The sequence below is a fragment of the Heterocephalus glaber genome, unplaced genomic scaffold, assembly GCF_053883595.1.
Source record: "Heterocephalus glaber isolate CG9 unplaced genomic scaffold, H.glaber_assembly_v1.0 deba00001687, whole genome shotgun sequence".
Taxonomy (NCBI): domain Eukaryota; kingdom Metazoa; phylum Chordata; class Mammalia; order Rodentia; family Bathyergidae; genus Heterocephalus; species Heterocephalus glaber.
This window is the reverse complement of record NW_028258412.1, coordinates 20,253,473-20,275,677: the sequence shown is the minus strand read 5'-3', so window position 1 is coordinate 20,275,677 and position 22,205 is coordinate 20,253,473. Positions and strand designations below refer to the sequence as shown.

The window sequence follows — 22,205 nt, the reverse complement described above, 5'->3', positions numbered from 1 at the left end:
TCTTTTTTTCTCAATTGACACTACAGAGATTCTGTCACCAGGCCCCCCACAGAGGCAGCAGACACTAAGAGAACAAGAATTTGCTGCATGGGGTGTGCTGCTCTCAGTTGCTGCCTGTAGGGGGAGGCATCACCAGACACCCACACCTGTGGCCATCTCCTCCTACACATGGCTCTGGGAGCCTCTTCACTCACTCTGCTCACTTCATTCTCCCCCAGCAGCTCCCTTGAAAGGGCATAAGGTCACTTCCTCCATGGCTTCTTACACCTAAGGCAGGTGTGTTATACCTAAGGGCTAGGAACAGCCTAGCCCTCAGGCCAACCCCCCATAAGCACTCTGTGGACCCCACCACACTTCCCCAGAAGTGAGGGGTTATCATTCTCATTTGATAGCGGTGGAAAACAGGGCTCAGAGAGTGATGAAATCACTTGCCTAAGGTTCCACCCCACAGCTGGCAAGTAAGGAACCCAGAGTTCAAGATTGTTTTGACTCCAAGGCCAGTGCCCAGAGTCATTATAGGCTAGCAGGGATGAAGTACCAGTTTTCAGTGTCTTATCTCTAAATTATATTTTTAACTCTAATGTGATGCTTCTTAAATATTTGCTCTTATGATGCTAGATTTATGCCTCACTAGGACAAAACTCAGTTTGCTTTATTTTTTGTCTGGAGCCCACAAATGCCCATCTGATGATGTCACGTCCCACAGAGCTCTGTCTGGTGCTGGCCCAGCCTATCCTGGGCCAGGATCTCATGTGAACAGAGACATGGTAACCCTGGTGTCAGCTAATGGGACCTGTCTCTCCTTTCCTGGCAGGTGTCATGGATCCGCGCTGCCAGCTCTGCATGTTTATGGGGAAAACAGACCCACAGGCCCCAAAACACCAGCAGCAGTCCATGCTCTTGGTTCCCATGGATACCCCTGGGATAAAAGTCATCCGGCCTCTAACCGTGTATGGGCTGGATGATGCACCAGGTTAGCCCTCCAAGGGTGGGTCACACTGAGGGTGGGTCTTCTCCTAAGGGACGGGGTCTGGTCCTGGAGGAAAGGCTTTGAGCCGGGTGAGGGTGCCTCTGCCAACAATGCTCACATTTTCACTTTTGGCACTTCAAGAGGATCACATTTTTAGAGTCGCATGCTAGGGAATTTCAGTTTAAGGTTGCTTTGTTATGTTTGTATAAAAGAAATGACAAAATATTTATTTGCCATTATACATCAGTGATTCCTTTCCTATCTTTAAAAGGCTCCTTCCTGCCCCTTTAGCCCAGTGAGAAGGCTAAGTAAGGGACAAGAATATTGCCAGCAGGTGATCAGAACTGAGGGAAAGAAGAAGCATAACCAGGGAAGACAGGAATGACAGTTGTTCCAGGTGGTATGTTTGGGTCTTTCAGGTGGCCACGGTGAAATTCTATTCGAGCATGTGCGTGTGCCCAAGGAGAACATGATTCTGGGTCCTGGCCGAGGCTTTGAGATTGCCCAGGGCAGGCTGGGACCTGGCCGGATCCATCACTGCATGAGGCTCATTGGGTCCTCAGAGAGGGCCCTGGCACTCATGAAGTCCCGCGTGAGTGCCCCCCTCATGCCCACACTGACTCGACCACCTCTGCTGTGCTGGTAGACTTCAAATCTAACTCTTTTCTGAGAGCAGACTAACAGGTGAAGCTGAGAAGCTGCATCCCCACATTTGCTTTGCATCTGCTACTTTGCTGCCACTTGACACTGAGAACAGAAAGGGCTGCTGAAGTGACCAGGAGTGAGAGGCCAGGCTCCCTGGCAGCCAGGGTTGAGGTTCCCAGCCCCAGAGGGTCCCTGGCTGCTCAGAGCATGCTTTTGGCTCAGCACTAACAATCAGATGCCAGAGAGAACCATGTTGCTTGTTTTTGCCCCTGGGATTCCAGCATCAGGTTTTCTACCATCTTCCTCCCCAACATGTCCAGAAAATGTAGTCTGCATGACTCTCTCAAAGGTTGGAACCATATGTAAAAGAGCCACTTGCAGGGACAGGAATTCACATCACCTGTATTGATTTCACAGTGAAGTGAACCCTTGATTAAAAAAAAAACCAAATACCTGGCTGGGGATTTAGCTCAGTGGCACTGCGCCTGCCTTGCAAGCACAAGGTCCTGAGTTCAATCCCCAGTACCAAAAAAAAAAAAAAAGAAAAAAAAACCTTGTGAGAAATGTTCTACAAAGAACTGAGGCCATCAGGTGCATTTTTAATCCTGAGCAGACCTGTGATTTATGTTTTTGGCTGAGACAGACCAGTTCTTCTTTCTTTAAAAATTAAGTGCTCCTCTCTATAGGCTCGGGTATGGTAGTTCAGCCACATGTGGTATTGAAACTCAGGCCAGCCTTTGGGAGAGCAATTTGTGGGGTTTTTTCTCTTTTTTTTTATTGTTGTTGGGGATTTTTTTGGTACTCGGGATCGAACTCAGGACCCCACGCTTGCAAGGCAGGTGAGGTGCCACTGAGCCCTGTTGTTGGGTTTTTTGAGACAAGTCTCACTCTGTAACTCAGGCTGGACTCAAACTTGTGATCCTCCTGCCTCAGCCTTCTAGACTCCCTGGAAAGTGCTTGGGCTGGGAGCTGGTGAATGGCTGAGAAACAGCATGCTCCTGCACTCCTCACCTGCCCTCTCCTGTGCATGCCCCACCACACACACCCACAGGCCCCAGGCCCTTAAGCCTCTAAGGACTCAGCATGGACTTTGAGCCTAGCATGGCCCCCGCTCTGTGTGGTGGTGTCTACAGGTGAAGACCCGAGTGGCCTTTGGGAAGCCCCTAGTGGAGCAGGGCACAATCCTGGCCAACATCGCCCAGTCTCGAGTGGAGATCGAGCAGGCACGGCTGCTGGTGCTGAAGGCCGCCCACCTCATGGACGTGGCAGGAAACAAGGTAGGAGGCGCAGGGGCCCCTCCAGGGGCTTCCCAGATGAGAGAGGTCCCGAAGTCACAGTGTAAGAATCTATTCCCTCTGTCCATGACGTTTTTTTTTTTGGTACCGGGGATCGAACTCAGGACCTTGCTTGCAAGGAAGGCGCTGGCACCACTGAGCTAAATCCCCAGCCTGTGAATTTTTGACATTAATAACTACTTTAATTCTGCTTGGAACTGTTTGGGCAGCCATTCAAAATCCAAAAAGGACTGAACTTTCTGGACTTCTGGGGCATGTTGGTGCAGGAGTCAGGGACCCTCTCCTGCCCTAACCCAAACAGAATCAGCCAACAGAGGGGCTTATTTCCAAGGGTGACACTGTCCATTAAGGCTCTTTCTCAACACCTGGAATGGCCAGGCACGATGCCCGCGCTGAGTCCCGCGTTGTACAGCTCTGGACAGCCTCCATGCCCTCACCAGCAGGCCCAGTAAGAGGGGGGGGACAGGCAGGCAGCCCAGCATGGAGCTGTGGTCTAGCTACAAGTCATAAGCCACCCTCCTTCTATGTGGAGTCACCCTTGTTGTTACCAGTACTACAGATGCACTGATGATCCAGCAGGACCCTGGGGCCCCTGACTTTTGAGTCCTGGTATGTTTGGGAACTGATCTTCCAAGCTGTCTCCCCTTGGCTCTTTATAACCTCATCTCCTCCCTCCAGCCTGCAGCTTTAGATATCTCCATGATTAAAATGGTAGCCCCGTCCATGGCCTACCGGGTGATTGATCGTGCTATTCAGGTGAGCACGGACCAGGTGAGTGGGTTTGTCAAAACCAGTGGCAGCAGATGGGAAACTCTCACCTCCAGCTGCATGATGTCTGTGGACCCCTGACAGCTGCCCTCAATATCCACTCACTACGCATGCAATTTTCTGTGTCCTTTTCAAAACAACCCTATAAACTGGGAATGGTGGTCAAGTGTGTAATCCTAGCCCTCAAAAGCCTGAGGCAGAAGGATGCTTTGAGTTCAAATTCCTCCCTTCCCACTTTGTATCCACCAGGCCTTTGGAGCAGCAGGCCTGAGCAGCGACTACCCTCTGGCACAGTTCTTCGCCTGGGCCCGAGCACTGCGCTTTGCCGATGGCCCTGACGAGGTCCACCAGGTCACAGTGGCCAAGATGGAGCTAAAGCATCGGACTTAGACCCATGGACAGCAGGAGCCTTTATCCCTGCTGGCCAGCCACACCCCAGCTTGGTAAATGGTGTGCTGGGAAAGGCCTGCTATGTATGGTTATTGCAGACCACCCAGCTCTTCCCTCTCTGGAGGCATGTCTCCCAGAGGCATCTCTGGGAGAAGCTGTGAGGAAGGGAAAGAGCTGAGAGCTGAGGGGTTTGATACAGAGCCTGGAAAGTTGGTCTTCAGTCTCTTGGGACTGCCCTGTAAGCCACTGCCTCTGAGCATCCTCATTACACTATCTACAACACAGAACACTAATGATAATGTTATTTTGGAAGGGGACACAAAAGAATAAGAAAGTATACCTCAGAGACTGAACTTCCTGTGTCGTATAAAAAACAGAATAAAGACTCCCTCTCAGGTCCTGTGTCTCGGTTGCCTCCGCACACTTCCATTTCCGTGGCACCCTGCCTCGACTCTCCATAGTTCCCAAGTCACTGGTGCCTCATATCACTGATTAACTCTCTGCTGTGCTCATATAAACTACCCTGGAGAGCTGGGGACGATGGGGAGGCCTATAATCCCAGCTAGTCAAGTGAAGGCAACAGGGTTACAAGTTCAAGGCCAGCCTGAGCAACTTAGGAAAACCCTGTCTCAGAATTAAAAAAGTGCTGGGGATGCGGCTCAGTGGAAGGCCTTGGGTTCAATCTGCAGAGCCACAAACAAACAACAAACTCTGCCAGAGGAACTGATGAGACCCTGCAATACCACACTTCTGTACGCGCTGTAGTCTTGCTATATTGGGAAGGGAGATGGCAGGCAGTGTGCAATTTGGAGAGCAGTGTTTCCTCCCTGAGGAGGTGGGAACACTCACACCAAGGCTGTGAGGACCCAGGCTCCTCGTCTCATCACTGTGATGTGGCCACCACCCATTTCAGGACAGCCAGGCACCATCCACTCAACTGTGCAGATTTGACTTTGGAGCACTGCTTTCCCTGAAAAGTGCCCATCCACATGCCACACATAGGACCAAGGATCCCAGGATGCAGTGAGTGTCTCCACATACGCTGGCCCCAGGCCACACTTGAGAAACTGCTTGTTGCTGGAGGAAGATGAAGTAAAATTCTATTCCCTACTAACTGTCATCATAACACCAGTGCATGGCAGAGGACCTGGCAGGGTCCTAGCAGCCTGAGTTCTGCTTTGGGCCTCAGGAGGGAGAAGAAGATTTTAAGGGAAGCGGTAATGGCCTGACAATCCCGAGGCCCTAAGAATTTCTCTCATGGCTTAACCTTGCTTGTACAGTAGTGCTGCTGCACAAGGGGTGCAAATAGCTGTGGCTCGGTGCAGAGCACCTATTTTCGGGGTGAAAATAGACACTGTAGCCAGGTACAGTGGCACATGCTTGAATCCCAGATCTGAGGGAAGCTGAGGCGGGAGGATCACAAGTGTAAGTACTACCTGGGCAACTTAGCCCCTGTCTCAAAGTAAAAAATAAAAAGGGCAGGAGATGTAGCTCAGTGGTGATAAAGTACCCCTGCATTACTGCAAAAATGAATGAATGAGAAAAGGAAAAAAAACAGGCTGGGGATTGATCTCAGTGGCACAGCACTTGCCTGGCAAGCATGAGGTCCTGAGTTCGAACTCTGGTACTGGGGGAAAGAAAGAACAAAGAGAAGCTATGCTGTTGAGTGATACTGCATCTCCCTCATGTACTCTGCTCCAAGGTTGGAGGTACTCGGGTGGCACTGGGAACACTGCAGAACAGCGAGTCCCAGAGAGGAGCCCTCTGGCAGCCCTGGTCAGGGTGTTCCACAGTTCCACTCACTGCCTCCGACTGATCCTTAGCACCGAGCCAGGCACTGGTGGAGGTCTTGGGGAATGTGCGGTGAAGAAAATGGGTAAAGGTGCAATCAGGTGCTATCCTCATAGTGTTCACATCACAAGGGGGATGGCAATAAGGGCCCTAGGTCTGTGCCTGACACTGCTAGGGGTCCTGGGGTTCTGGGGGTACAAAGAAGGACCTTTTCTGGAAGGGACATTGGAACCAAAACCTGAATGTCAAGAAGGGGCATGGGTGCTTCCAGAGTCAGGAGTGGCAAGTGCCAAAGCCCTAGGGAGAGAGCCCATGGCAGGGGGGCATGGTGAGGAAGTTAGGCAGGCACCCAGCCACGTTCAGCGTAGATTCTTGAGGTAATAGGTGAATGTAGGTGATGATGTGACCTGACATGCTTTGAGTTTTGTGCCACCATGCGAGAGAACACAGAACACAGTGGCCCCTCCCTCTTTTTTAATCTGTTTTTCATTTTCTTTTCTAATTCTATAACAGTGGTATCTTGGTTCATGAACTTAATTCTTTCCATGATCCTGGTCACAACCAAATTACAAGCATATTCTGCAACCAGAATCATGGGAAAAATTAAGTTCGTCAACTGAGGTACCACTGTAACCTTCTCCATAATAGGATTCTTTGTCTCACCTTTCTCTCCTTATCGTCCATTAATTTTTCAATTTTTTCTTTTTTATTCTCAATCTCTTATATCTTTTAATAATATAATCATCAAGGTTTATTAATCTTTAGGTAGTTGACTCTGTGTTACTACTGTTGAATTCTTTTCTCTGATTAGTAGAGGTATGGTTATCACAGTACATATTTGCTGTATGTCAATGTGTGGTTTGTCAGGGTTTATACTATAATTGTAGATTTCTAAGGCTAAGGGCGGTACATTACTGACTTTTATGGTATATTAAGATCCAGTTTGTCTTGGACAATATTATTGTTGCTGATTTACTTGATACTGCCAGGGTTGCACAGATGTTGCTATCAATAAGGTTTTTTTTGTATGCCAGTATCTGGATTACCTTATGACATTAACAATACTGTGGTCCATTCCCAGAGAACTCCCCATATTAACCCAGGTGATCGGATCTTGGGACACAGGCAAAGGACTTTTGTTAGCCACTCCCTGAGTGCATCACCAGAAAGCAGACTAACTAAAGAGATCCCCATAGTAACAAGCCTTTTCACAATAAGCACACATCCAAGCAAAAAACAAACAAATAAACAACAGAAACATGAGTCAGCAAGGCAACAAAATGCCTCCCCACACTCCCAGCTCCCCCAAAGCCTACCCATGGGGCATTGAGGGGGAGGAAAGCAAAAGCCACACTGCTAAATTATTCAAAACGATTAACAGTGGAGATTAAAAAGCAGATCAATGCATGGTTGGGCAGATTCACAGAAAATATAATCAGATAAAATACAGGTAATAAAATGGAGATTATAGAAGACCTAATAAAAACCTAACTAAGCTAAACAAAAGTGATATAAAACATATATGATCAGTTTAGCAAAGAACTAGAGTTCATGAAAAGGTTCCAAACAAATACAGGGTGATAGATAGATTTCCCTCCGATTTAGGGTGGCTGCTGTATATAATAGTGAAGTTCTTCCCAACATGCCCCTACTCCCACCAAAAGAGTAACCTAATACTTGCTCTCCTTCTAACAGCTAGTGAGGGCACAGGCTCCTCCAGTCCCCAGCCACTACCTCATTCAACCCCACCTCAGCTCCTATAAGAAGCGCTCCCCGTCCTGGCCATATTGCTTTTGTCTCTCTTTTGTTCAGAGGCAGCCCAGCAGATTGTCCCTGCAATAAAGGCTTGTTGTGGCCTCGTCTGGTCTTAGTTTTCGGCTTTTTTACCTGACACAGGATTAAAAATTACATTGAAAGTAGGGGAAGAAAAGTGACCAATGTGAAGAATTGGAAGTTAGGGAAACTTTCAAAGACCAATTACTCAGAGATACCTTAAAAATGAGAACATGAAAAATGGATTCAACAGCTGCTAGATGATGCAAAGAAGACTAATTGGAATAACTGAAAAATCACAAAGAGCACAAAGGGCATTTTAAAAAAACCTTTACAGAAATAATAGCAGAAAACTTTCCAAATATTTGCAAAGAATTAAACATACAGATAAGAGAGGCATATAGAGCCCCAAATAGCCATGATCAAAAGAGAACCTCTCCATGTCACATCATTTCCAACACGGACAGAATCTTAAAAGCTATGAAGAGGAAAACAACAAATCAATTAGTACAAAGGTAAACCCACTAGAATTACAGCAGACTTCTCAACACAAACCTTAAAGACCAAGAGAGCTTGGAGTGAAATGTTTCAAGCCTAAAAAATAACAACTTCCAACCAGACTTATATATTCTGCAAAACTTTCTTTCCAAATTGATGGAGAAATAGGTACTTCTATGACAAAGAAATTCATGACCACCAAACTAGCACTCCAAAAAATTCTCGAGGATATTCTAGAAAGAGACAGTGAAGCTAACAATGACATAAAATCTAATAGAACGAGTATACCAGGCAGGGTGAAAAGTTCAGTAAAAAGGGTGGGAGCGGTGGTGTCAGCAACAGGAAAATAATGTAAAGACAGAAATAAGTCAACACTTTTCAGTAATAACTATCTATGTGAATGGTCTCAATTTCCCAAACAAAAGATACAGATTGGCAGCATGGATGAAGAACCAAAACCCCGATATATAGTATACAAGAAACACATTTAAATTAAATCATCAACTGGCTGGATAAGAATCAGACTGCAGAGAAGGAAGAATTTGAACATCAGCAGAAGGATCTGGAGAAAGTCTGCCATCCCATCATTACCAAGCTATACCAGAGTGCAGGTGGCATGCCTGGAGGAATGCCTGGGGGGCTTCCTTGGTGCGGAAGCTCCTCCTTCTGGTGGTGCTTCCTCAAGGCCTACCACTGAAGAGGTTGATTAAGCCAACTCTAAGTATAGATTTAGCATTGTTCCACACAATAAAACATTAAAGGACCTAAATTTGTAGCAAATTCTATGGCAGTTGTTAAAGTTTAACTGCTACAGTGAAGTACTGGGCATTCTCAATACTTGAACATGGAACATGTGCACATTGAAAAGATAACATTGCACTTTATAAGCACTGTGTTATAAGTGGAAATGTAATGTCTTCAATAAAAGTATTTAAAATTGGCACCATTAAAAAAAAGAAACACATTTAATCCAAAAAATAAACAGATTAAAAGTCAAAGGATGGAAAACAATATTTCATTCAGTAGGAACCTGGAAAAAAGCATCAATAGTTATCCTAATTTCAGACAAAGTGGATTTCAAGCCAGAACTGATGAGAAGAGGCAAAGAAGGTCACTACATATTGGTTATGGAACAATTCAACAGGACCAGGTAACAATTATAAACATATGTGTACCACTGCTCCACTGCTGGTGGGAGTGTAGATTGGTGCAACCACTGTGAAAATCAGTATGGAGATACCTCAAAGAACTAGAACTGGAAGTCCCATTTGACCCAGCTATTCCCCTGCTGGGGATCTTCCCCAAAGAATTAAAAGAATCATACCACAGTGATATATGTGCACCCATGTTCATAGCACAGTTTGTAATAGCTAAAACTTGGAAACAGCCCAAATGCCCATCAACTGGAGACTGGATCAAGAAAATGTGGGGTTTTTTTAATAAAATGGAGTACTACTCAGCCATCAAAAATGAGAAATTAGAGACATTTACTGCTAAATGGATGCACATTGAGATGATACTCTTAAGTGAAATAAACAGGACACACATGTGTAAATACTGAATAGTTTCTCTAGTGTGAGACACTGAAAGTGTAAATAAGCACTAAAAGGTATAATAGATAATGTGAAATAGGAAGAAAAGGGGCAAAGGGGAGGGTGAAGTGGGAGGGGTAGGGGAAAGGAAAGAGGGGAATGGAATTAATATGAGAAAATGAAAAAAAAGGAAACAAAGTCTTTGTAAATAGGGAGGGGTGGAGGGGCTGAAGGGAGGGTAGGGGAAGGGGGAAAAATAAGAACCAAGAGGGTAGGTAAAGGTGCATATCTCCAATGATGAATGTCATTATGTTGTACACCTAAAATGTACCAATAAAAGGATATACAAAAAATAAAAAAATAAACAAAACAAAAAAAACCATATGTATACCAAACACTAGTGTGCTCAACTTTGTAAAGCAAACACTACTGGACATAAAAAAAAAATCAGATAAATGCCAACACAATTATAATGGGTGTCTCAGTTACTTCTTCACTGCTGGAACAAAATACCTGACATCCACAAGTTAAAGGAGGAAAGATTTATTTTAGTTCACAGTTTGTAGAGGTTTCAGTGCATAGTCAGCTGACTCCAAGGCAAGGTGGCATGGTAGAAGGTCATAGCAGAGGTGAAACAGTACATGGTAGGGCAGGGAGGAGGCAGCAAGTAGCAAGCCTCCCTTTCCCTTTATATCCATCCAGGATACAAGCCTATTGGTTGATGCCCCATACACCCAGGGTGGCCCTTCCCATTATATCCACACCCAGAACTGTGCTAAGTCAATCAGCAGACTAATTTAGTTACCACACACCCTTAATCCATATCAACACACCCTAGATCCAACCATTTCCTCTGAAAAACAACACCTATGAGTGCTTTTGCACAGACTTCTAGATACAAGCCATAAATATGGGAGATCTCAATAACCCACTGTCACAAATAGACGGATCAACTAGATTAAAAAAATCAAGAAATATCAGAGTTGAACCAAACTTTCAAACAAATGGACTTAGTATATGTCTACAGAGTGTTCCACCCAACAACAGAATACACATTCTTCTCAGCAGGATATGGGATTTTCTCCAAAGTAGACCACGTTAGCCCATAAAGCATGCTTAAGTAAATGCAAAAGAATCAAAATTATCTCATGCATATTATCAGATCATAGTGCAGTGAAACTAGAAATCAAGGATAAAAGAAGCCACAGAAAATATTATTATTATTATTGATTTTTTTTTTGGTACTGGAGATTGAACTCAGGACCTTGCACCTGTGAGGCAGGCGCAGCACCACTGAGCTATATTCCCTGCCCCTTATTATTATTATTATTATTTTTCTTTTAGTACCGGGGATCAAACTCCAGTTCTTGTGCTTGCGCAGCAGGCAGTGAAAACACTGAGCTAAATCCCCGGCCCCCTGCCTCTTATTATTGATTTTTTGAAACAAGGTCTCACTGTGAAGTTCAGGCCGGTCTTAAATGCTCTATGTAGCCCAGGCTGGCCTTGAACTTGTGGCGATCCTCCTGCCTCAGCCTTCCAAGTGCTGGGATCGAAGGTGTGTGCCACCACCCCCAGCAGAAACCACAAAAATTATGCAAACTTTTTTTTAAAGAGGGAGATATTTTCCAGTGACCACTGGATTTTTTTTTTTTCTGGTACTAGGAATGGAACTCAGGACCTTGTGATTTCGAGGCAGGTGCGGCACCACTGAGCTAAATCCCTGGTACCATGGATTATTTTAATTTCCTAAATTTTTCTTTTTTCCCCCTTAAGTTTCACTTAAATCACTAGCTAGGAACAGGTGTGGCTTTGCCAGTCCACCCCTTGACTTGCCATGACCGGGAACATCCCAGCCATGTGACAAAGGCCTGTTTGTGTGTTGGGGATGCTGTGAAGTCTTGACTTACCCTGTCCCTTTGTGGGGGGTTGGGGGACCATCTGTGACATTTCTGTGCAAATTTTCTGTAAGCCACTGCAAGTAAGGGCATTCAAAATGAATTTCAGCACTCAGCAACCTGTACCAGCATTTGGATTCTCCTCATCCTTGCAGCCAGAATAAGTCGGAAACTCATCTCCTGAGGCAGAATGGTTGACATGCAATCCCAAGAGTGAGAAATCTATTTTTATGAATGCCAATCAAGGGAGGGTCTGGGGGGCTACTATTCATGACTGCTTTTTAAAAAATGAGTCCTATCGTGTTCTGTAACAAGAAAGACTCAAACCATTGTACTGTACTGAAAATCTCTCAGCCATCACCACCCTGAATTTGATTGTACCTCCCTCCTGCCCTTGAATCTGTTTTTGCTGTGCGTGGGGGAGGTGGGGCAGCTGGCTCAGACCCAGGAGTTTGTTCCTTAGATGGGTGAGCACCCTGATTTTCTTTCCCTGTAAAGTTGTTTCAACCACAAACCAGTTCATTCCACTGTTTCAATTGCATAAAGGAAAATTACATCGAAAAAAAAATTAGACAAACATGTAGAAATTAAACAATGCCCTCTTGAAAAATCAGTAGAACACAGAAGAAATCAAGGAAAAAATTAGTGCCTAGAATCAAATGATAATGCCGGTGCAACATACCAGAACCTCTGGGACATGGTGGAAGCAATCCTAAGAGGGAAGCTTATAGCTGTGAATGTCCTCATTACAAAAACAGAGTGAACTCAAATCAGTAATCTAAATGTGTACCTCAAGGTCCTAGAAAAACACAACTCAAATCAAAGGTAGTACAAGGAAGGAAATTATAAAGATCAGAGCAAAAAGTAATGAAATTAAGATGAAAAAATACAATATGAAGAATCAATAAATTGAACCATTGGAAAAAAACAAAAAAACAAGGAGTTGGTTTTTTGAAAGGATAAAATAGACAAACCCTGAGCCAATTTTTAAAAAGTGGGGGGGACCCAAATCAATGCAATTAGAAATGAAAAAAGGCAAAATCACAACAGACTCTGCCAAAATTCAGATTATTAGTAACTACTTTGAGAACCTGTTCTCCAATAAAATGGAGAACTCAGAAGATATGGATAGATTCCTAAATACATATGAACTACCAAAGCTGAACCAAAAATAGATGAAAACATTGAATATTTTTTTCTTTCTTTCTTTTCTACTAATTTTATTGGTACATTTTAGGTATATAATATAATGACATTCATCATTGGAAATTTGCCTCTTTACATAATCTCTCTTGGTTCTTATTTTTTCCCCATTCCCCTGCCCTCCCTTCAACCCCTCCATCCCTCCCTATTTACAAAGACTTTGTTTCCATTTTTTCATTTTCTCATATTAATTCCATTCCCTTCTTTCCTTTCCCCTACCCCTCCCACTTCCCCTTCCCCTTTGCCCCTTTTCTTCCTATTTCACATTATCTATTATACCTTTTAATCCTTATTTACACTTTCAGTATCTCATATTAGAGAAACTATTCGGTATTTACACATGTGTGTCCTGTTTATTTGACTTAAGAGTATCGCCTCAACGTGCGTTCATTTAGCTATAAATGTTTCTAATTTCTGGTTTTTTATGGCTGAGTAGTACTCCATTAAAAAAAAACACATTTTCTTGATCCAGTCTCCAGTTGATGGGCAATTGGGCTGCTTCCAAGTTTTAGCTATTACAAATTGTGCTGCTATGATCATGGGTGCACATATATCACTGTGGTATGATTCTTTTAATTCTTTTTTTTTGTAACAGGGATCGAACTCAGGACCTTGCACTTGCGAGGCAGGTGGTGGAACCACTGAGCTAAATCCCTGGCCAATTCGTTTAATTCTTTGGGGAAGATACCTAGCAGGGGAATAGCTGGGTCAAATGGGACTTCCAGTCCTAGTTCTTTGAGGTGTCTCCCACAGTGGTTGCACCAGTCTACACTCCCAACAGCAGTGAGCAGGGTTCCTCTTTCCCCACAGCCCTACCAGCATTTGTTATTGGTTGCTTTCATGACAGCAGCCATTCTTTCTGGGGTGAAGTGAAATCTCAGCATTGTTTTCATTTGCATCTCTTGAATGACCAGTGATGTTGAACATTTTTTCATATGTTTATTTGCTATTTCCACTTCTTTGTCTGAGAAATGTCTGTTCATTTCAGATGCCCATTTTCGGATTGGGTCTTTAAATTTGGGAGGTCTGATATCTTTTAAGTTCTTTATAGATTCTAGATAGTAGACCTTTGAGGAACAGCAGGTGAAAATTTTTTCCCACATTGTGGGTTGTCTCTTCACACTGTTGGTGGTTTCTCTTGCTGTGCAGAAGCTTTTTAATGAGAAGAGATCTTACTTGTTGATTGTTTGTGGTAGTTCACATGCAACTGAAGTTTTGTTCATAAAATCTTTTCCTACATCAATATCTTCAAGAGTTCTACCTAACCTCTGAAAAACACTGAATATTATGGCTTGTATCTAGATGTACCCCAAAGCCTCATCCAGTCATAGGTGGGGCTTCCCAGAAGTAACTGGATCTAGGCTATGTGATGCTGAGGAAGAGGGGTTGAAGGGAGGGGAAGGGAGTGGGAAAAAAGAAGCAAGATATGTTCAGATTCAAATTCCCCATGATGAGTGTTATCATTATGTAAATCTAAAATGTACCAATAAAAAAATGGACTGTGACACTGGGATTAAGGGTGCCCCACTGTGGGTGTGAGTGTCATTTGTAGGAAAATGGTTGTACCTTGAGACCCTAATGTTAAGTGAAATAAATCAGATACACAAGCTTAAATATTGCATGGCTTCTCTTATATGAGGAACCCAAAATATAAATAAAGAGCAAAATAAAAGACAGATAATAGGGAAAAAAGAGATGGAGCGAGGGGAAGGGAGGGGAAGGGAAAAATGCATCTGGGAGGGAAAGGAGGGGAAAGGAATGTAAAAAGAATTAAAATGTGTTATGTCATGTACCAACTCCTCATGATGAATGTAATCATTATGCATTGCAAATATATACTCCTTTAAAAAGTTTTTTTTTAAAAGGCCTGTGGATGTAGCTCAGTGGGTAAGCACCGAGTTCAATCCCCAGCGTCACCAAAATAAGGGGGAAAAAAAGTGGGGGAGCAAAAGATCCAAAGAGGAACTCTAACTTGGTCCTAATCTCATTTTTCCCCACCTTCACCTAGGGTTGGCCTTTCTGTTGGCCTTGACCTGGGGACTGTTGGGGTGATACAGCTTCCCCAGCACTGGGGGTGACTGGTCCTGTTTTGGAAATGATGGTGCCTCAGCAATTTTATTTGTGGAATTCTAACCCAACTTGGCTAGACCTATCTTGGGAAAGGGAACAACAGATAATGAGTACATATTGTTTTTTCTCTCACAGTGGTGTTCTATCTCAAAGGGACTGGACACACATTCCCTATTCCCCTCTTGATGTGCTGACCTCTCCAGTGACCCTGGGTCTATTAGGGCTCCTCATGTCCCATCAAGGATGCCATCTCAGGTTCCCCCTCCGCTCCATTCTCCCTGAACCCCCTGCAGTCTTGGCATCACAGGCTGCCTGTGCCCCATCCAGCCCTGTCTTCACCTCTGTCAGATAATTCCAGAACAATCCTGAAAGGTGGAAGGGGGTCTGAATTGCAGGCAGCCTGCATGGGTGGGGCTCCTTCAAGAGCACAGTGGGGAATGGCACCCAAAGAACAGGCTCCAGTGTTTTCTGCCCCATGTGTCCCATCATAGAGTTGTTGTCTGTTACCAATGGCTTCCCTAGGGAGCACCAGGGCTGTGTCTGGGCTAAAGGCCCATCTGGGTTGGCATCTCCACTGCCCTCTGGGCTGCCACGTGGGTACTGTGTGGGCTCCTCCTTCTGTTAACAGGAGTGAATGTCAGAATGGACAGATGGAGTCTGCGCTCTAGCAACCCTGGGCCAAATCCTAACTGAAAATTTATCAGACAAGTCATCTGGGACAGAGTTTCTTTTTATCAAGTTGACTGAGTAGAGAAATGGCTTCAGGAATTTTGTTATACAGTGGACCCTCCAGTTACAACCAGCCTGACATACAAACAACTTGGGTTATGACTAGAATTTTAGTTTTAACTTATGATCAGAGTCTTGAGTTATGGCCCAAATGCTGGCTGCTTGTCCTTGCAGATGGTCTCAGATACAGATTTAACCCTTAGAGTTCTGGAAGGAACACTACAACATCCTTTCCTGTGTGGGGTTGAGAAATCCTGGGCCAATGTCTAAGGACACTGAGATCTGCCTGTACACAGGAGAGAGATCTTGAAGGCTGTGTAGAGGAAACTAAGCCTTCAATTGATCAACCTGAGTTACAACCAGCCCTCAGGAATGAATTGAGTTCGTAAGTCAAGGATCCACTGTACTAGTATTAGAAGAGTAACATGGTGGTTAAGAGCTGTGGAAGATAAAGCTGGACCCAAGTTAAAGTGGTAAGGACAGGTTTTAATCTGCACTATACTACTGCAATAGGAAAGAGGGCCCGGCATGGATTCAACTCAGATTTGTGTAGAAATGGTGAGAGTGGCAGAGTTAGGGGCTGGAGTGGAAATTTAAACAAAGCAGGAAGGGGGCTTGGTCTTGGTGGACTCATCTGGGTTTGCCAGCTGGCACTTATGCAGAAGTCTTTGAGAAAGGACCCTATCTGTCTTACGGTGCTGTCTGGAAAAAATAGTAACTTTGGGGGGGCAGCTTTGAGCTTTCTCAGGCAGGTACTTTAATAGGACCTGGGGTCATCCTAGTGACAAAGTCTTGAGCTGATGGAAACTACATGAGTGTTTGCTCAGATCTTTTCATGTAGTATGGTAGTGGGTGGCATGGACTAAATCATTTGTGCTGAGAGGCTGGAGCTTTTGTTGGCCAAGATAGAGGACTAGTCAAGAAGAAGTCCTAGAAGGGCTTAGCTAGAGGTTTGATCAAACAGAGAATCTTAGTTCTTATTCAAATAGCCAAAATTCCCCACTACAGACTTGATGGATGTGATTTTCCACCTCTTCACTTTGGGTTTTTCATTTGAAATGTGGAAAGAACAGCACTTCCCTGCCAAGGTTGTTTGGAGGTTAAATGAGATGGTGCATGGCTTGTTATAAGCTGGAAGAGCGTGCCAGCTGTCCCTGTGTGGTTGGAATCAGGAAGGGGGCAGCTGAAGAGGAGGATGTGCTTTAGTTGGGGCCCAGGCCTAGGAAGTGTCATCAGGGCCAAGGGCCAGGTTGGACTGCTTCACAGACCTAACATCCAAAGAAATACCCTGGGGATCTGTCTAACATGAAGACTGTGACTCACTAACATGTGTGCAGGCCAGGCTGTTGGCTATGGAACCCCACATTGAGGATGGAGCATGAGGAGAATGACTTGACTTCCAGGTGAGTGGTACCACCTGATTTGACAGAGCCACTAGACATTAATATTAGGCTCCAATATCTGTATATGTATTGTTCTGAACCCTTAAAACAATTGGCACATACTATTTTCCTGCCCATTTTGGGGATGAGGAGATTGAGGTTCAAAGAAGTTACATAACTTGCTTAAGGTCACAGAGCCAGTTGGTGAATTCAGAAATTCAGAGACTCCAGAGCTCTTTCTGCTCTGAGACATAAACTTTTAAGGTCTCTAAAGGGATTCCTGAGAAGCACTGGTAAAGGAGGAAGGAAGGAAACAATAAGGTCCTTCCCAGCCAAGGAAAGAAGGCTCTGTCTGAAAGTATATGAGTTTCTTCTGATGATTCTATTTCAAAAGATGAGTAATATCAGATTACCCCAAATGCCTCTTAATGGTCAGGCCTCATGCAGGGGTATCTGTCATGTGATCCTGGCTGGACCCAGGGTGTGGTGAGCCAACTGTGTGTCACAGGTTTGCATGTGTATGGAAATCAAGAGGGCAGCTGGGGCATGGGGCTGGAATACATTTTCCTTCCAGCTTGTGAAGGAGAAGGTCTTCCAGTTTAAATGCTCATTTGAATTCCTGCCCTAACATCATTATTTGGAGTGGGCTTGGGGAGCTGCCATATGATAGAGTCAGTGTCCCAGAATGGGGACCAAACAACCAAATTATCTCGTCTCACCTCAGTGTCCCTGAGGGAGACCTCAGTTATCACATTTTTAGGGAGCAAGTGGAACGAGGCATTTTCAACCAGAAAACACATAACTGGGCCCTGACAATGAAGTGTTTGAAATATTTCAAAGCTGAGAGGTGGTACCTCTTATCAGAATAAGTAGCTCTGGGGCCTCTCCCTGAGATCTTAGCACTGTAGAAGTGATTTTGCCTTTGTTGCCTCTGTTCTTGGCAATGAGTCAAGCCAACAGGCAATGAAGAACAAGGGAGGAGGGCCGGGGATTTACCTCAGTGGTTCCACTGCCTGCCTTGCAAGCAGAAAGACCCAAATTCGATCCCCGGTACCAAAAAAAATAAAAAGAACAAGGGAGGAAGACTTAGAGAAAAGGAGGTTTCTATCAGACTTACACAAGAAAACAGAGAAAAAAGAGCCCATGTAGACTGTCAGGGAGAAAACTAGGCTAAGAGTTAAATTTTAGTTGATGCTTTGGACAGACTGAGCCACATGGAGCCATGACAATTTTAGGGTTACAGCATCTCCATTTGACCTTGAACTGAAGACCATGAGAAAGCAGTGTGGTTATGTAAGACTTGGCCAAAAGGTAGGATTTGTGCTGAATCTCATTAAGTAAAATCTCCTTAAAGAGAGGGGGTAGGTGGGAATTTAGCTCACTGGTTTCGGTGCCTGCCTCGCAAGCACAAGGTCCCAGGTTCAATTCCCAGTACCAAAAAAAAAAAAAGAGTCTAAAGAGAGGAGGTAGGATGGACATGGGGAAGAGGTGAGCCAAAATAGGGGCCAGGGCTGATGGTGAGCACTGTAGATGAACAACTGGAGTAAATGAACTGTGGACCAACACATGCTACACTGAGACACAATATCCCCACCAACATTGCCATACACTGCATCAACCTGGGTAAATGTCCATAAGCTAACTCGTCTCCTTCCCCTCCATACAACCAACTTTACAACTTCTCTGGCTTCTCCATCCTGGTGAACAGCACATGGCAGAAAACTGTTTCCCACACTGTCCCCAGAAGGATCCCTCAGAAGCACATATGCAACCCCATCGCTTCCACACTCGAAAATCTTGGTTAAGAGGAAAGAGCGTATGAGAGATGAAGGCTAAAAGAAAGCCACATCTTAATGGTGCCAAATGACATATGGATAGATTAGTGAAACAGAACATAGTTCAGAAATACAACGACTTGGGTTGGGGATTTAGCTCAGTGGCACTGCACCTGCCTCATAAGCACAAGGTCCTGAGTTCCATCCCAGGTACCAGAAAAAAAGAAAAGAAAAGAAATACAACTACTTGGCCCACTCAGATACCATCGGTAAGTATGTGCAGATCCCAGCAAGAAGCCTGCATGGACCAGAGTGGCACAGGTTTGCAGGTCCCAGCCAGGGCCCCACCCAGACACCAGCAGCTTGGGCCCCCAGGCCCCAGCCAAAGGCTCACCTGGAAAAGAGCTGTGCAGGTGCACAGGCAACAGCCAGAGATCCACCCAGATAGCACTGGTAAGTGCATGCAGACCCCAGCCAGAAACCCACTCAGACACCAGTGACTCAGGTGCACAGCCTCCAGCAAAAGGCCCTGCCAGACAATAGCTATGCAGGGGGCCAGGACCCAGCCAGAGGCAAGCCCAGATACCATCCCAAATTCTGGCAGACCCCAGCCAGAACCCTGCCCGGACAACAGTTCAGCACAGGGATCCAGAAAGACACACCATTCTGAATACAGGAATTGGTGCAGTGGTGAGCAGCAGAGAGAAGGCCTCTCTGAGACTTGCTGAGAATTGAAGCCCACTGGGCAAGCAAAAAGTTGCCTCAACAAAGGTGCAGCAGGCTGCATCTGTTGAAATGAGAAGACACATAAACAAGTCTCAAAACCAGACTTCTAGATCACCTAAGGCAACCCCAAGGGACAATGAGATGGAACAATCTGATACTCAACCACCTGCACTCCATGAAATGGCAACGAAAGAGGATATGAAAAAAATGAAATCAGAAATAATTTCTCAGATAACAACAGAGATTGTGTCCATAGTGAAAGACATGATTAATAACTCTAGAGCAGACACAGATAAAAAATAAAATAGAGGAGCTGAGGAACATGATGAAATCCCAGCATAGGAAACAAATGGAATCCATTAAACAGATGCAAACAGATATCCAGGAGATTAAAAAATCCATTGAAAGTTTACGCAGCAGAATGAGCCAATGTGAGGACAGACTATTAGATATAGAAGACAGGATTGCAATTAGTGACCAGGAAAAGAAAAATTTCTTAAAAATAGTAAGGGACCATGAGAAATCAATCCAGCAGCTGCTAGATGGGCAAAGAAGAACATAAGACTGGTCAGAGTCAATGAAAAACAGGAGAGAGTGCAAACAACATTAAAAAAAAAAAATGTTCACAGAAGCAATGGCAGAAAACTTCCCAAGCAGGGGAAAAGAATTTGACATACAGATAAGTGAGGCATATAGGACTCCAACTAGCCTTGATCAAAAAGATCTACACCTAGGCATATAATAGTTAAGATTCTAGAAACCCAACAGAAGAACAAAATCCTACAAGAAGTTAGAGAAAAGAAACAAATCACAAACAAAGGAAAGACCATCAGAATCACAGCAGACTTCTCAACACAAACCCTCAAGGCAAGAAGAGCCTGGAGTAAAGTATTTCAAGCCCTAAAAGAAAACAACCTCCAACCCAGATTGATGTACCCTGCAAAACTATCTTTCAAAATTGATGGAGAAATAAGATACTTTCATGAGAAAAAACACCTGGGAAACTTCATGAATACCAAATCAGTACTCCAAAAAATTTTAAACAATATTCTAGGAAAAGACAATGAGGATCACAACCCCTGGAAGCCCAGCAGAATGAACCCATCAGGCAAGACAAGAAATTAAATGCAAAGGGGAGAATCCAACAAAAAGAAAAGGTCATGTCACACCTGCCTGCCAAGCACAAGGTCCTGAGTTCAATCCCCGGTACCAAAAAAAAAAAGAGGCTGCTTTACTGCCTTCTGCCTGCCATGCCACCCTGCCTTGGAGCCAGCTAGCTATGGCTGAAACCTCTACAAACTATCACAATAGCATCAGGAAATGAATTCCTTCTACAGTCAGACACTGACTTCATCATACTGAATTGGTTCCAAGCTATCAAAAATACAATTGACAGATTGCCAAAAAACCTGAGTTGTCCATCCAGAAAGCTGGAATTATTCCAAATCCAGAGATCCTCTAGTACTGAATTGTTAAATCACTATGATAGTGATATTAAAGAACAGAAACCCGAGCACAGGAAATCTTTAATGTTCAGACTGTATCACAGTGCTTTGGATACAAGTGACAAAAACAGAGTTAAAAGCCGATTAAAGAAGTTTATTACCCGAAGACCTTCCTTGAAAACTCTGCAAGAAAAAGGACTTATTAAAGATCAAATTTTTGGCTCTCATCCGCACACAGTGTGTGAATGTGAAAATTCCACAGTTTCATGGTTCGTAAAGCAATGCATTGAAGTTGTCAAAAAGCGAGGTCTGGATGTTGATGGGATATATAGAGTTAGTGGCAATCTGGCAACAATACAGAAGCTAAGATTTATCGTCAATCAAGAAGAGAAGCTGAATTTGGATGACAGCCAGTGGGAGGACATCCACGTTGTCACTGGAGCACTGAAGATGTTTTTCCGGGAGCTGCCTGAGCCACTCTTCCCTTACAGTTTCTTTGAGCAGTTTGTCGAGGCAATCAAAAAGCCAGACAACAATGCAAGGATTGAAACTATAAAGTTTCTCGTACAAAAACTTCCTCCGCCAAATCGTGACACCATGAAAGTTCTCTTTGGACATTTTACCAAGGTAGTGGCCAGAGCCTCCAAGAACCTCATGTCCACACAAAGCTTAGGGATTGTGTTTGGCCCCACCCTTCTGAGAGCTGAAAATGAAGCGGGGAACATGGCCATACACATGGTGTACCAAAACCAGATAGCAGAGCTCATGCTGAGCAAGTACAATGAGATCTCTGGCTTGGGGGAAGACTGACAGACAAGACAAGTTACTGAATATGTTCACATCTGTCTTGATGCCTAATATTTTTACATTTCTGTAAACATATTTCTGAAATATTTTTTTCCTTTCAAGTGACAGATGCCTTATTCTGTAAAAACTTAACGATGATTTTGTGTATAAGTTCCAAACATTTGAATAAAATAATTGACAATAAAAAAAAGAAAGAAAAGAAAAAAAGAAAGGAAAAGGTCACGACAAGGATAAGTCAATACATATTAGTTATAACCATCAATGTCTCAATTCACCAATCAAAAGAAACAGACTGGCAGAATGGGTCAAGAAGCCAGATCCAACAATATGCTCCATACAAGAAACACACTTAAAAAAAAAAAAAGAAACACACTTAATTAAAAAAGAAACTCATAGACTGAAAGTTAAAGGGTGGAAAACAATATTCCATGCGACAGGAACCTGAAAAAAAGCAGAAGTAGCTACCCTATTTGCAGATCAAATGGATTTCAAACCAACACTAATTAACAGA

At 44.1% G+C, this 22,205-nt stretch overlaps 2 protein-coding genes and 1 pseudogene across 12 annotated transcripts in view; 2 read left to right on the top strand and 1 right to left on the bottom strand.

The window, feature by feature from the left end:
- Positions 1-4,472, top strand: part of Acad10 (acyl-CoA dehydrogenase family member 10) — a 47,123-nt gene extending 42,651 nt beyond the window's left edge. For 8 of the 11 annotated variants that reach the window (XM_087198400.1, XM_087198394.1, XM_087198399.1 and 5 more), the window contains 5 exons: positions 815-973; positions 1,390-1,562; positions 2,749-2,892; positions 3,589-3,681; positions 3,928-4,472. In XM_087198400.1, coding sequence (XP_087054526.1) covers positions 815-973; positions 1,390-1,562; positions 2,749-2,892; positions 3,589-3,681; positions 3,928-4,068 — 710 coding nt within the window. In that variant the 3' untranslated portion in view covers positions 4,069-4,472. The remainder of the gene's footprint in view (positions 1-814; positions 974-1,389; positions 1,563-2,748; positions 2,893-3,588; positions 3,682-3,927) is intronic. The other 3 variants (XM_087198393.1, XM_087198395.1, XM_087198396.1) reach the window with 2 other exon arrangements.
- Brap (BRCA1 associated protein) overlaps positions 1-22,205 on the bottom strand; it is a 147,766-nt gene that overhangs the window by 73,472 nt on the left and 52,089 nt on the right. The window lies entirely within an intron of this gene.
- LOC101725761 (rho GTPase-activating protein 15 pseudogene) lies at positions 16,088-21,810 on the top strand (annotated as a pseudogene).